This window comes from Scyliorhinus canicula, chromosome 4 (assembly GCF_902713615.1).
Source record: "Scyliorhinus canicula chromosome 4, sScyCan1.1, whole genome shotgun sequence".
NCBI lineage: Eukaryota > Metazoa > Chordata > Chondrichthyes > Carcharhiniformes > Scyliorhinidae > Scyliorhinus > Scyliorhinus canicula.
In genome coordinates this window covers 24,140,694-24,155,988 of record NC_052149.1, presented here as the reverse complement: position 1 = coordinate 24,155,988, position 15,295 = coordinate 24,140,694, and the positions used below count along the sequence as shown (strand labels likewise).

At 46.2% G+C, this 15,295-nt stretch overlaps 2 protein-coding genes across 7 annotated transcripts in view; both read right to left on the bottom strand.

Annotated features, from left to right (window-relative positions):
- Positions 1 to 12,907, bottom strand: part of acp5b (acid phosphatase 5b, tartrate resistant) — a 46,491-nt gene extending 33,584 nt beyond the window's left edge. The window contains exon 1 of one of the 6 annotated variants that reach the window (XM_038793886.1): positions 12,205 to 12,907. Coding sequence is in view for 4 of the 6 variants with exons in the window: in XM_038793887.1 (XP_038649815.1) it covers positions 12,205 to 12,277 (73 nt within the window). In the remaining 2 variants the exon portion in view is untranslated. The remainder of the gene's footprint in view (positions 1 to 12,204) is intronic. The other 5 variants (XM_038793887.1, XM_038793884.1, XM_038793882.1 and 2 more) reach the window with 5 other exon arrangements.
- A 630-nt stretch (positions 12,908 to 13,537) lies between these two features.
- abcd3a (ATP-binding cassette, sub-family D (ALD), member 3a) overlaps positions 13,538 to 15,295 on the bottom strand; it is a 64,419-nt gene continuing 62,661 nt past the window's right edge. Inside the window, exon 22 of the mRNA XM_038793881.1 lies at positions 13,538 to 14,024. Within this exon, the coding sequence (XP_038649809.1) occupies positions 13,947 to 14,024 (78 nt within the window). The 3' untranslated portion in view covers positions 13,538 to 13,946. The remainder of the gene's footprint in view (positions 14,025 to 15,295) is intronic.

The following is a 15,295-nucleotide window of genomic DNA, read 5'->3' as shown; positions in this document are numbered from 1 at the left end:
CCCAACCAGTGGCAGATACAGTGGCTTACCAGCTGGAACCCCAATATTGTGACCCTGGGTGGGTGGATCAACACGGGGGAGGATATCAAACCCACCTGAATGGACCCACAGCCCCTCTTTATGGCCCACCGTATGCACCAACAGCTTTACAACTGCCGCCCCCTCTGAGGGGCCATTGGTCTACTGGGAAAAGGGGACGGGGCAGATATAGAGGGAACAATGCATGTTTTAATTGTGGCCGTACAGATCACTGGCATCAGGAATGCCCCTTTAAAAGACAGGCAGCAGAAGGAGAATACCCGAACCAAAGGAGGGGGTGCCCACCAAGGGTAGGACAGACGAGGTACACCGACTTCTCCCAGGCAAACCCTTTCCCAACACAAGATTGACTTGCTAATTTAGTCATAAGGACTCTCCAATCGGACAGGGAACCTATTATCTCTCTGCAGGTAGGAGATCAACATCACCCATTTGTAATCGACACTGGAGCAGCCATGTCTTCAGTGCAATCAGAACTTCAGCTACCACTATCCGACCACACCCAGCATTTGTCGGGGTTCCAATTTGAGTATCCTATTTCTGATCCTGTGACAGTCACTTATGAGAATAAGTCTACAGATCATCAGTTTGTGGTGACTACAGGATTGGACTGTAACTTGTTGGCCCGAGATTTACTGTGTATCTTCCAGCTACAGCTCGAGTGCGGAGACCAAGGGATAACGGTTCAATCATGGAGGACGAGACAACAGTGCTATATTTCTATCACACCCCAGTGGTGGACGTTGGACATTGAACATTCTCTGCATCGCGTTACCCTGGCCTACGACAGAACCGGACAGAACAGGGAGTTGGAGGACAAATACCGGCCGTTAATTGGGACCGAATGGCCAGTCAAGATTACAGCCACAGTCACGGGAAAAGAAGGTGCAGCCGATTTTGTTACAATACCACCACATTTATGGCAACAGTCAGCTTCTGCCGGCCCTCATATTACACGTCAAGTCCACGACCAGTACCATGCCAAGATCTGGGGCCTATGGTAAGGAGGGCAGTGGATCATTCAGATCCAACAGAGTACGCACTTCAACTCTTGCCAGACGGCACTTCCATAAAATATTTTGAGGTCCCTGAAACGATTAACACTCAACTTCAGCATCACCTGGGACGTGACGTCTTGGAATATGTCAACCCACAGGTCTGGGCAGAATACCCATCACAAGTGGGACAGGCAAATGTTACACCCATTAAGGTAATGATTAAGGACCATGTAACGCTGCCTTCCATTCGGCAATACCCCCTGAAACCCCAAGCTGCCCCGTCTAAAGACAAATTAATCCGAGAGCTGTTGCAACAGGGTATTCTGGTCCCTTGCCAATCAGAATATAACACCCCCATACTTGCAGTTCCCAAACCAGGCAAACCAGACCAGTACCGGTTAGTACAGGAATTACGTTCAATCAGTGCCATTGCATAACCGTTACATGCTCTCATCCCTAATCCTGCCCACATACTGGCTCAAATTCCAGCTCGAGCCCGGGTCTTCGCCATAGTTGACCTCCAGCACGCTTTCTTTGCCCTTCCACTCGCATCTGAAAGCCAATATTTGTTTGCCTTTGTCGTAGTCAATATTTTCCCCGCTTCTGGACTGTGATAGAAAGATTCAAACAAGGTTCGTTAGGTAAGCAAAACTAACTACAACTGCTAGCAGTATGGCTGAGACTTGGAGTTGAAAGGCAGTCAAGTACAAACTGCTAGTTCCCTTCCAAGTCTGCAATATCACAAAAGAATAAGACAATTTTTATACATTATAGGATCAAGATAACATGAATACAGCTTGGTCAGTAATTTGATCAAAAGTAAAACATAAGTAATAATCGTTACAATGGCGTCACCTTGTTGACCTTTAGAGGACTCGGGGTCTCATATCATTATCTTGTCTTTTGGTCCATGTTTAAGAAATGGAGCAAACTTGTTTAAGTACCGAAAGAGACAAGTTTTTAGCTTATCGTGTGTATTTAGAATGCTCTGGTCTTATGACGAATGAGCTTTATCCGAGTTTAGAGTCAGCCAGTTCTCGGGTCAAGTTGACCTTGGCTGCTTGTATTTGTGCCTTAGGTTATGCAAAGTCAGTTTAAATTTAATTGTACCAAGAAGCTTGACTAGTTTTCCCATCATGCCATTATTTGCTTTGCACAATACCACACCTTCACTTACAATGGGCAGCAGTATACCTGGACCCGACTGCCTCAGGGGTTCGTCAACTCACCTACGCTCTTCTCCAGATGTCTGCAGATCCCAACTCCAGGCTTTGATATTGGAGCATGGTTCCACTGTAGTGCAGTATGTAGATGACCTATTGGTAGCGAGTCCCGACGAGCCCAGTAACAGGGATGATGTGATCCAGTTATTAAACCACCTATTCTCGTTGGGTTACGTTGTTTCACAATCAAAGGTCCTGGTGGCTCAGACAAAGGTCAAGTTCTTAGGAGTTTTACTTACAGCCACAGACAGAAGTCTCGAACCCAGTAGGATTGAACCCATATGCCAATTCCCCGTCCCTACCACAGCCAAGGAGGTCCGTCATTGGCTGGGTATGGTGAATTATTGTAGGCAGTGGATACCAAACATCGCTGTCTATACAAAGCTGCTGATGCCTTACACTAGTGAAGGGGGGAATTTACTCTGACCACCGAGGCACTCAAAGCCTTCCGTTGCCTGAAGCAGGCCTTGTTACAAGCACCGGCCCTCGGTAGGCCCCTGTACGACTGACCGTTCCAGATATACTGTACTGTTCTGGAAGGGTGTTCAACAGCGGTACTCACCCAGCAACATGAGGATAAGCAACGGCCCATGGCATATTACTCTTCCAAACTTGATCCAGTGGCGTTGGGCCACCCTGTTTGCACCCAGATCCTGGCAGCGATATACAATAGTCTGCAGGCTGCTGCCAATATAACTCTCCAACAGGGCATTACGGTGTATAGCTCCCACTCGGTCATCGCACTACTGGGGCAACTGCAGACTCAGCATCTTACCGCAGCTCGTCAGAATAGGTATGAAATATACCTTTTAAACAATCCACGTCTGACATTTAAATACTGTACCACTATCAATCCAGCCTGTTTTCTTAGCAGTCCCCCGACCATGAAGACGCGCCTGGCCACGACTATCTAGCCTTGATTCAGGAAGCTACCACAATAAGGGAAGATCTGAGCGATATTCCGTTAGATCAACCTGACATGATTATGTATGTTGATGGCAGTGCATTAATAAGCCCCACTGGCCGGAGACTGTCCAGTTACGCAATCGTGGATCAGGATGGCCTGACCCTAGAAGCGGCCGCTTTTCAGACCCCTTATTCAGCCCCACAAGCCAAACTTTTTGCCCTTACCCGTGCATGTATACTTGGGGCAGATCACCGGGTAAATATTTACACTGACTCACGATACGCCTTAGGGGTAGTTCATGACTTTGGACAGCTCTGGAAGAATAGGGGATTCCTTACCTCGGCCGGCACGGAGATATCCCACCGGGGTTTAGTTAATGACCTACTGCAGGCCCTCCTTATGCCCGCGCAGATTTCCGTCATTAAATGTGCTGCCCATATAAACGGTAAGACCCCGGTTGACGTTGGTAATGAACGAGCAGATTGTGCAGCGCGGACAGCCGCGCAAACTCAGCAAGTGATGGTGCCTAAAATGTTAAGTCAGACTAAACGTTCTGCAATAAATAGGTCTGCCTCTGACAAGCCAATGTCAACCATCCAAGATGTCATAAGGTTACAGGAGGACGCTCCTGAGAGTGATAAACAAATGTGGAAATGGTTAGGTTGTACATATGATTCTGTTTCTTCTTTATGGACCACGCCAGCACATCAGACTTGTATGTCTGATGTGCTAGCTTTATGGGTCATTGAATGTGTACACTTTGCAACTCATTGTGGGGCTCGGGGGACTAGTGATTTGTTACTGGACACTTGGTGGCACCCTAAAATGCAGGGGCTGGCCCAGAGTATCAGTAATCGGTGTTTGATTTGTCAGCAATATAACACCGGTAAAGGTATCCTTTGTGGGGTGGGGCAAACCCCGTTGCCCAGTGGTTCCTTTGAGACGCTCCAAATGGATTACATTGAGTTGGAAAGGTGTCAATGTTATAAATATGTCTTGGTCATTGTGGATGTGTTCAGCAGATGGGTTGTGGCGTATCCGACTACCGATAATAAAGCTGCTACTGTGGTTAAAGTTCTGATGCAGGAAATCATTCCCCGGTACGGCATACCAGCTCAGTTAAATTCTGATAACGGGCCTTATTTTATTGAACAGATTAACAAGGAGTTCTGCTCCCAGTTGGGCATACGCCAGCAGCTACACTGTGCGTACAGACCGCAGGCGGCCGGGTTGGTTGAGAGACACAATCAGACCCTCGAAACGAAATTGGCTAAATTAAGAGCAGACACGGGACTGACATGGCTTAAGTTGCTCCCCGTTGCCCTCTTCCACCTGTGGGTTACACCTGCGGGACCGGCCCGGCTCTCTCCTGCCGAGATCCTTTATGGCAGGCCCCTTCAAACTCCCTGGAACCTGCATGTTCCCAGACTGGTTCAGTTTCACCATATGACTGAAGAAATGACTACCTATGTTCTCACCCTCACTAAGGCCCTCAAGGAGCTCCATGGCCAGGTCCGCATGGCTCACCCGTCACCGTCCCCATTACATAGCTCGCTTTCAGTGCAGCCTGGTAGTTATGTCATGTTCAAAAATTGGACTCGGAAAGGGTCGGAGCCACGATGGGAGGGGCCCTTCCAAGTTCTCCTTACCACCCCCACTGCAGTTAAAGTGGAGGGGCGGAGTGCTTGGGTCCACCTCCACCACTGTAAAAAGGTCGGTCACTAACCTGCCTCCCTTCCCCAGCGCTGTTTTCCAGGTGTGGAGCATGATGGGTTGGATACGCGCCACCTGTGTAATCTTCGGCCTCGTCTTGCTTGGAGTGACATCGGCGGCGGAAATGGAAAAGGGAAATATCATCTACATCTGTAACCCCAACCAAACTACAAGGACATTTCACTTATGCAGAGGTGACGTTCTTCGCTGCCCCCATATACGAGAACAAGGTATTGACTCATGGAAGGTCATCCGGTTAACGGACAATGCAGGACTCATGAAGCAATTGCACCGGTCCCGGCGATGGGAAGGGAGCATTGCATGGACATTGCCTTGTTTTTGGAGTACATGTAAATTTGATTTTGGATGTGTTAAGATTGGTGCCATAAAGGTAAAGTCAGACCGTGCGGAGAGGGTAGGAAGAGGTTGTGAGAGAGAGAGGGGGACTAGAGAGAGGACGGAGCGTGTGAGAAGGGGGGTACAACTAGAACGTAGGTTATCAGGAGATATGCTTAATTCATTTAGGACCCAGAATGAGGGAAACCTGGGCAGTATGAATCTCTTCTACCAGATCTACCACCCCATATATCGCCAGGGACAGGTTGTCTGCTACCCAAACCCTGCATCGGTGTCTAGGTTATTTCCTGTTTCACCGCTTTGGGGCACTCCCCAAACGGTGGTTCATTGTCAGCGTTCCAAGCCACCGCCCGAGCAAGTCACTCTTCCTTACGATCCGGGTTCAGCACCACCAGCTATTTGCCTTCCCCTTCCTCGGGATAATTCCCACTCACAGTATGATAAGCTTCAACAGTGGAGGGCGTATATACCTAGCCACTTCACTCCCAATAGAGACTCCCGGTCATACGAGAATTGTTTCAGCAGTGAGGGGTATTGCTGTTTGCTGGTGAAGGTGGAAACGAATATAACATGTCTGTTCCCCACCTGTACGGACAGGAGGTGTCACGTCACTCAGGCGTCTGGCCAATGCGTCTGTTACAACACCACCTGCGTTCCAGTGAACGCCGGCCTCTAGCTCCTTTGTGGCTGGGCGAATGTCTCTCATATCACTGTTGGGACTAGGGCTTTCTGCATTGCTAGGAGGCCCGAATGGGTGTTCCAAAGCTGGATAAACTGGGCTACTGGGGGATCCCTACTCAACCGATATACTGATTGTGATGCTAGCCTGTACACGGAGCAAGGATACTACTTTTTTAAAATGGCACAGCAACCAATGTTTTGTCACCCCCATTTCCCCGCCAAATTGCTATCGGGACCCTAGTCCCTACCACAGTCCCCTGCCCCTCTGCGTGGATACTGCACAATCAGTTGGCACGCTGGGCAGTCTCAGCCGAATTCTGCGCAAACTGGAAAAACCCTCAGGTTCTAGCACCCAACCGGGGCCACTCAGCCGGATGGGGAATTCTGAGCGTCTTGATACTGGGAGGTGTGGGGGGTTCCTTGGCGGTCAGCGATAGGAATTATTTTATTTGTGGCCTTACCATCCTGGGAAACAAAACCTTAGGATCCCTCGGGGCAATAACCAAGGAATTGTCCAAGCTGCGGTTGTTTGCCATGCAGAACCGGTATGCTCTTGACTATCTTCTGGCCCATGAGGGTGGGGTATGTGCCATAGTGCAGGGCAAGTGTATCATGGGAGTTCAAGACCTAACCGCTAACATCACTAAATTTATGGATCGCATACGGGATCACCAGGATTGTGTGCAGGACCCTGGCTCTTGGGGTAACTGGGGATTCGGAGGTTGGAAGGACTGGTTGATAAATATGGTCATGTATTTAGCAGTGGCATGCGGCTGCATCTTTGTCTACCTGGCCATCCTTAAATGCGTGATGGGTAAAATGCAGGGTGCACTGGAACAGATAGATGCCCCAAGAATCTTGGCTGTTAGGATCCACGAGGGTGCAGCGGATGACGGGGTGCTGCAACAGGAATTGGAAATGCAGCAACAAATCTTCTTAGATGAGGGGCCGTAGCTACGGATTGGACCGATAGTGTAGCCACCTGGGTTGGCCACGTCCCGATTCCAAAATGGATGCCCGCAAAGAGTGCAGGGAAAATTGGTCAGCTACAGGGAACGCAAGCAGGTGCAAGATTTCCTGTGTATTAAGATTTGCAGAACCCAGACAGAACCGAAACCAATAGCCATTTACATACTAATGAGCGATCCCCTGAAACAATCAGAAACATTGAAACAATCGGGACCAAGACAGACTCCCCGGCGCCAGTGGGAGCTAGGACAAAGATAGGCCAACGGACACATAGGGCCCGCCCGATGATCAGGGAACAACTCCAGTATTGGAGAAAATTGATGAAAACGATTGTGACCTGGTCCAATTAATTGGGACCAAGTCCGGGGTCCGCCCAAAAGGGCGCGAAACCCCTGGGACCTATAAAATAGCGTCCCCACGTTCAGTTAGCTCTCTTGGCAGCTCTCAAAGAACTCTTGACCGTGGCTCTCAGCGAGGAGAGACCTGCCTAGCAGCTGCATCAACCAAGTAAGCCTCAGATCAACGCACGCTATGAGATAGACGCTCCTAGCTACTATTCTGTACAAGTTTGAAGCCAGCAGAATCAGAACCGGACAAAGGCCATTGTTCCTCTGACCTGGTGGGCCATTCGAAAGCTAAGTATAGGTCTTTAGTAGCAGTGATAGTTTAGTAAGTAGAATTTATGCATGAGTAGTGATTGACTGTGTGTATAATAAATGTGTATTGATTTGAAACTTACTAACTGGTGTATTGAGTTATTGATCAGCACTTGGCTTGAACCTCGTGGTGGCATCAGAAAGATACCTGGCGATTCTAGAGCAACGGTTATTAAAACAGAGCAATTAAGTAAAAGCATAACAAGCAACAATAGGTTATCATGAAATGATAAAAGGAGGGAATGAGGAATTGAACAAACGGATGTGATATAAAATAGTTAGTTAAAATATTAGTTACAATAATGTAGATGATAGAGCCAGTCTGATAGTAGTGAGTTCACAAACAAAGTACAAAGGGATTCAAAAAGCATGGCCAGGAAGGGGGGGAGGGGCGCCTCGTGGAGGATGGGGAAAAGGATGCTGGGTAACAAGAGGCCCAGGGTTGAGGAATGCGAAGTGAGCCAATCAGGATATATGGCCAGGTCAGGAGGTGTATAGGATGACCTATGGGAATCTTGGTTGTGAAACTTGATGCCATTTGAATGATATTTGCAGAGATTACTTTGTCTCTGATTTCACTCGGTTCTGGGGCTTCAGAAGACCGACTGTGTGTTCTGAGCCCCTGTGGAGCGAGTCAGCCTTGCAAGGTGGTTAAAAATAAATAATACTATACCTACAAATCCATCTCGAGTTTTATTCAGGCCGGACTGACGGGTAAAGAACTCAATATTGTCACGTATCCCTCTATTCCCATCCTATTCATGTATTTGTCAAGATGCCCCTTAAACGTCACGATCGCCCCAGCTTCCACCACCCCCTCCGGCAGCGAGTTCCAGGCGCCCACTACCCTCTGTGTAAGAAACTTGCCTCGTACATCTCCTCTAAACCTTGCACCTTAAACCTATGCCCCCTAGTAATTGACCCCTCTACCCTGGGAAAAAGTCTCTGACTATCCACTCTGTCTATGCCCCTCATAATTTTGTAGATCTCTATCAGGTCGCCCCTCAACCTTCTTCATTCCAGTGAGAACAAACCAAGTTTATTCAACCTCTCCTCATGGTAATGCCCTCCATACCAGGCAACATCCTGGTAAATCTCTTCTGCACCTTCTCTAAAAGCCTCCACATCCTTCTAACAGTGTGGCAACCAGAATTGAACACTATACTCCAAGTGTGGCCTAACTAAGGTTCTACATAGCTGCAACATGACTTGCCAATTTTACTACGAAAATGCCCTGGCAAGCATGCCATATGCCTTCTTGACTAGCTTCTCCAACTGTGTTGCCCCTTTCAGTGACCTGTGGACCTGTACACCAAGATCTTTCTGACTGTCAATACTCGAGGGTTCTACCATTCACTGTATATTCCCGACCTGTATTAGACCTTCCAAAATGCATCACCTCACATTTGTCCGAATCAAACTCCATCTGCCATCTCGCTGCCCAAGTCTCCAAACTATCTAAATCCTGCTATATCCTCTGACAGTTCTCATCGCTATCCGCAATTTCACCAACCTTTGTGTCGTCCGCAAACTTAGCACTCCGAACAGTTACATTTTCCTCCAAATCATTTATATACACTACGAACAGCAAAGGTCCCAGCACTGATCCCTACGGAACACCACTACTCACAGCCCTCCAATCAGAAAAGCACCCTTCCATTGCTACTCTCTGCCTTCTATAACCTTGCCAGTTCTGTATCCATCTTGCCAGCTCACCTCTGATCCTGTGTGACTTCACCTTTTGTACCAGGCTGCCATGAGGGATCTTGTCAAAGGCCTTACTGAAGTCCACATAGACAACATCCACTGCCCTACCTGCATCAATCATCTTTGTGACCTCCTCGAAAAACTCCATCAAGTTAGTGAGACACGACCTCCCCTTTACAAAACCATGCTGCCTCTCGCTAATACGACCCCTTGCTTCCAAATGGGAGTAGATCCTGTCTCAAAGAATTCTCTCCAGTAATTTCCTTACCACTGACATAAGGCTCACCGGCCTGTAGTTCCCTGGAGTATCCTTGCTACCCTTCTTAAACAAAGGAACAACATTGGCTATTCTCCAATCCTCCGGGACATCACCTGAAGACAGTGAGGATCCAAAGATGTCTGTGAAGGCCTCAGCAATTTCCTCTCTTGCCTCCTCAGTATTCTGGGGTAGATCCCATCAGGTCCTGGGGACTTATCCACCGTAATATTTTTCAAGACACCCAACACCTCGTCTTTTTGGATCTCAATGTGACCCAGGCTATCTACACACCCTTCACCAGACTCAACATCCACTAATTCCTTCTCTTTGGTGAATACTGATGCAAAGTATTCATTTAGTACCTTGCCCATTTTCTCTAGCTCCACACATAGATTCCCTCCCCTATCCTTCAGTGGGCCAACCCTTTCCCTGGCTACCCTCTTGCTTTTTATGTACGTGCAAAAAGCCGTGGGATTTTCCTTAACCCTATTTGCCAATGACTTTTCATGACCCCTTTTAGCTCTCCTGCCTCCTTTCTCAAGTTCCTTCTGACTTTTCATGACCCCTTTTAGCTCCCCTGACTCTTTGCTTAAGTTCCTTCCTACTTTCCTTATATTCCACACAGGCTTAGTCTGTTCCCAGCCTTCTAGCCCTGACAAATGCCTCCTTTTTCTTTTTGACAAGGCCTACAATATCTCTCGTTATCCAAGGTTCCCGAAATTTGCTATATTTATCCTTCTTCCTCACAGGAACATGCCGGTCCTGAATTCCTTTCAACTGACATTTGAAAGTCTCCCATGTCAGATGTTGATTTACCCTCAAATATCCACCCCAAATCTATGTTCTTCAGTTCCCGCCTGTAATTGTTATAATTAGCCTTCTCCCAATTTAGCACATTCACCCTAGGACCACTCTTATCCTTGTCCACCAGCACTTTAAATCTTACTGAATTGCGGTCACTGTTCCTGAAATGCTCCCCAACTGAAACTTCTACCACCTGGCCAGGCTCATTCCCAAATACCAGGTCCAGTAACGCCCCTTCCCTAGTTGGACTATCTACATTTAAGAAGCCATCCTGGATGCTCCTTACAAACTCTGCCCCGTCCAAGCCCCTAGCACTAAGTGAGTCCCAGTCAATATTGGGGAAGTTAAAGTCTCCCATCACAACAACCCTGTTGCTTTTACTCCTTTCCAAAATCTGTCTACCTATCTGCTCCACTATCTCCCGCTGGCTGTTGGGTGGCCTGTCGTTAAACCCCCAACATTGTGACTGCACCCTTCTTATTCCTGATCTTTACCCATATAGCCTCGCTGCCCTCTGAGGTGTGCTCCCGCAGTACAGCTGTGATATTCTCCCTAACCAGTAGCGTAACTCCTCCGCCCCTTTTACCTCCCCCTCTATCCTGCCTGAAACATCTAAATCCTGGAATGTTTAGCTGCCAATCCTGTCCTTCCCAGGTCTCTGTAATGGCAACAACATCATAGTTCCAAGTACTATTCCAAGCTCTAAGTTCATCTGCCTTACCTGTTATACTTCTTGCATTAAAACATATGCACTTCGGGCCACCAGTCCCGCTGTTTTCAGCAACATCTCCCTGTCTGCTCTTCCTCAGAGCCATAGTGGCCCTATTCCCTAGTTCTCCCTCAATGCCCACCCCCATGCCATACTAGTTTAAACCCTCCCGTGTGACACTAGCAAACCTCATGGCCAGGGTATTTATGCCTCTCCAGTTTAGATGCAACCCATCCTTATTATACAGGTCACACCTGTCCCAGAAGAGCTCCCAGTGGTCCACATAACTGAAACCCACCCTCCGACTCTAACTGTTTAGCTGCCCTATCTTCCTATTTCTAGCCTCACTGGCACGTGGCACAGGGAATAATCCCGAGATTACAACCCTTGAGGTCCTGCCTTTTAACTTTCTGCCTAGCTCCCTGAAGTCCTGCTGCAGGGCCTCATTCCCCTTCCTGCCCATGTCGTTAGTACCAATTTGTACCACAACATCAGCATTTGTAGAAAATTATTGCGTGTTTAAAGCAGAAAAGTCAACAGAAACATAACATGTATCACAATGCAAATATATTTGTTACTGATTTTACTGAGCACACATTAATTGAATGGTACACAAAAAAGGTTTGCAATTTTATTTGCACATTGTGTATTTATTAATATTTAAATTATTTAATATTTTACAATTATATCTTAAGATTAGTTAATAAAGATTATTATGAGGCTGCACGTTTTGTGTGACCATATTTATATAACTGCTATCTATGAAGCTTTCCGCCACCTGCATGCTTCGGAGTGCATCCAACTGTTGCTCCAACCGAACCATGCGGTCTGTGAGGAGCTCCAGTTGGGTGCCAGGTTTGATCCTGCCTCTAGGTCACTGTCCATGTGGAGTTTGAACATTCTCCCTGAATTTGCGTGGGTTTCGCCCCCACAACCCAAAGATGTGCAGGCTCGGTGGATTGGCCACGCTAAATTGCCCCTCAATTGGAAAAAAGTGAATTGGTACTCTAAATGTATTTTTAAAAATCAAGGTTATTATTAGTTTTCTGTGGATGAAGTAATTCCGAAACTGGCAATGATAATTTGCCATGCACAATGCTTTTACTTTATTAAAGATAGTACACACAAACAGGCCAGCAAATAAATAAAATTATAGGATTCCAGTGAAATGACCCAATTTACCTCTTTGGGGAAATGACATCGCCAACTGCAAATAAGCTATTACCAAGTGAAGCACCCGGTTAAACGGGTCCATGATCTCGCTGCAGGAAGAGACTAATCAGGACGCCGCCGGTGAAGACCAACTTCCACTTGTGATTTGGTTCGTTTCGGAACTCATTACATCTCAAAGCAGAAAATTGTAGCGCGCTGTTTCCGAGAGAAAGAGCAGCCGCTCCATGAGCTTTGAATCGTGCACCAAGTGGTCAGTACGAGCCACTGGACTGATTCAGAGTTTCTTCACAACAAGCACTTCCGAGCCTTGAAAAGTTGCCCTTCTCCTCAAAATCAGTCGCTCATAAATGGGAGAGTGCAGTCCCCTTAAAATGTAGCCAGTGAAGTTGCGATGACACTGGACAGGTAGGTCATCCCTGGAGCGAGAGGGGCACTGCGTCACAATCGGAGGTTGCAGTCGGCTCTGTGGTGAGAGAATGTTACCGGAGGAAGTGGCCGCTCTTCTACTTTGTTGTCAGAACCATTTAGGTTTCTGCACCTTTCACTTGCGGCTGACCGTTTTTAACTGGAATAAATACTGTGGGCGCTCTGCTGATTCTGAAGCCAATTCACATTTGGTCTCATTCGAAATGGGGACACCCTGAAGTGAATTTGTTGCTTTTTCATATTGCATGTGCCAGTGTACTGGGGAGAACGGAGGATTAATACGTTTGTACTTTTTTTAATGATAGGTTTGACTGCTGCAATGTTTCGTACTTGTGTCTGATTTAAGATGGAGAGCAAAATGGGTTTTAAAGCAAAATGGGCAGCACGGTAGCCTTGTGGATAGCACAATTGCTTCACAGCTCCAGGGTCCCAGGTTCGATTCCAGCTTGGGTCACTGTCTGTGTGGAGTCTGCACATCCTCCCCATGTGTGCATGGGTTTCCTCCGGGTGCTCCGGTTTCCTCCCACAGTCCAAAGATGTGCAGGTTAGGTGGATTGGCCATGGTAAATTGCCCTTAGTGTCCAAAATTGCCCTTAGTGTTGGGTGGGGTTACTGGGTTATGGGGATAAGGTGGAGGTGTTGACCTTGGGTAGGGTGCTCTTTCCAAGAGCCGGTGCAGACTCGATGGGCCGAATGGCCTCCTTCTGCACTGTAAATTTTATGATATCTATGATATCATCCAGCTGGAGAGATTTTTTTTTTAATGAGAGATCTTTGTGCCCATCTGCCTCACAGATGCTATTCCCAATGAGTGAACTGCTTTCATAATTAATGATCCAAACTAGATGTTACACTCTAAATATAATGGTTTGTTGACCAGCAATGCAATTAATCAGTCATAATGCAGGAACACATAAAATGTGAAATGTTTTAACATTTATTTTTTCTGTAAAACATTAGGAAATGACTTGCAGATATCAAATTATTGCATATCAAGAACATGCCATTATGTAGTGCATTCCTAGGTTACATCATTTGTACTGTACATAAAACATTTTAATTTATCTTAATTAGGGTATGAATTAATTCAAACAACATTTCCTAGATAGATTTTACTAGATGTATGAGTCTCCATATTAATATTTCCAAATATACAGCTCTCAACAACACTACAAATTAATCAGTGTAATTATTCATTTTTACAGTACTTTTAAAACTAACATTAATTATGACTTGAAGTATTAAGTTAGTGTACAAGAGAATGCATATTGAACAGATTTATTCTGCAATTCAGTCTGCGTCTGCCATAATCAAATTGACGGAGCTTAAGAACCAAATTCCACTGTATCAGCAGTAATTGGCTTAAATTCATAATTCCCTCTGCCATCCATGTGCAGGTAATACTGTGAACAAAAATAAATATGTCATTAATCACCTAGAAGTGTCAAATAAATGAAATGCACAGCTGAAATGAATTATTTTTAAGGGATATCAACAATAATGAATTAGAAGAAATGTTAGGGATACGCAATATTTTGTGATCACACACAACTACCCACTGTATTACTGTAAAATATTACAATGTTTTATAAGGCCACGGAGGGGTCCACACCGAGTATTTCAAAGAAACTTAATTTATTTACAATAACGATTATATACATCACATGGTATTATCCCAACTTGGTCTGCCCTAACTGGCTAGCTTTATATACCCTCCAACTAAACATTGTTCAGAGGTCTACTGCCCGCTTAACAGGGGAGCCTGCATTCTGCAAGGTTCACAGGGAAGTTAATTGTTTCCACCCTGTAAGATACTTGTGGGTTATAACACTAAGGCAACCCGTCCGAGGATCATTATCTACTTAATTTTCAAATTAACAGCTTTGTTCAATCTGTAAAGGGAGATACTTGGATGTAGAGCAGTAAGAATTTAAGTTGCTTAAATATTTGCATAACAATCTAAAGTTCTATTCAAGAACTTATAAGTTTCAAAGTATGGCTTTGCTACCAAACTGCCTAGAACTTGAACGATGTTTCAACGTTTATGCAAAGTCCAATGTGCCTCTTATTTAGGTCTGCAGTTCGAAATGCAGAAAGCAAAATGAGAGGACCCTAATTATTGGAGCAATGCAATCTTTGGGTATCAGATATTTAAATGAGGCCAGGATTTTGATTCAGCAAAAGTGAAGGAACGAAGTTACATTTCCAGGACAGGATGGTGTGTGGCTTGGATGAGAACACGCAGGTGGTGGTGTTCCTATGTGTCTGCTGCTCATGTCTTTCTAGGTGGTATAAGTCACAGACTGGAATGTTATGTTGAAGGAGTCTTGGTGAGCTGCTGCAGTGCATTCTTTAGAGGGTACACATTGCGGCCAAGGCGTGTCAGTGACGGAGGAAGTGAATGTTTAAATTGTAGATGGGGTGCCAATCAAGCGGGCTGCTTTATTCTGGATGGTGTTGAGCATCTTAGGTGTTGTTGGAGCTGCACTCATCCAGGCAAGTGGAGAGTATTCCATCATTCCCGAGTTGTACCTTGTAGATGTTGGACAGGCCTTGGGGAGTCAGGAGGTGGGTTATTCTCTACAGAATTCCCAGCCTCTGACCCGCTATTGCATTGATGGTTGGTTCAGTTCAGTTTCGGGTCAATGGTGACCCCGCAGTATGTTGATATTGG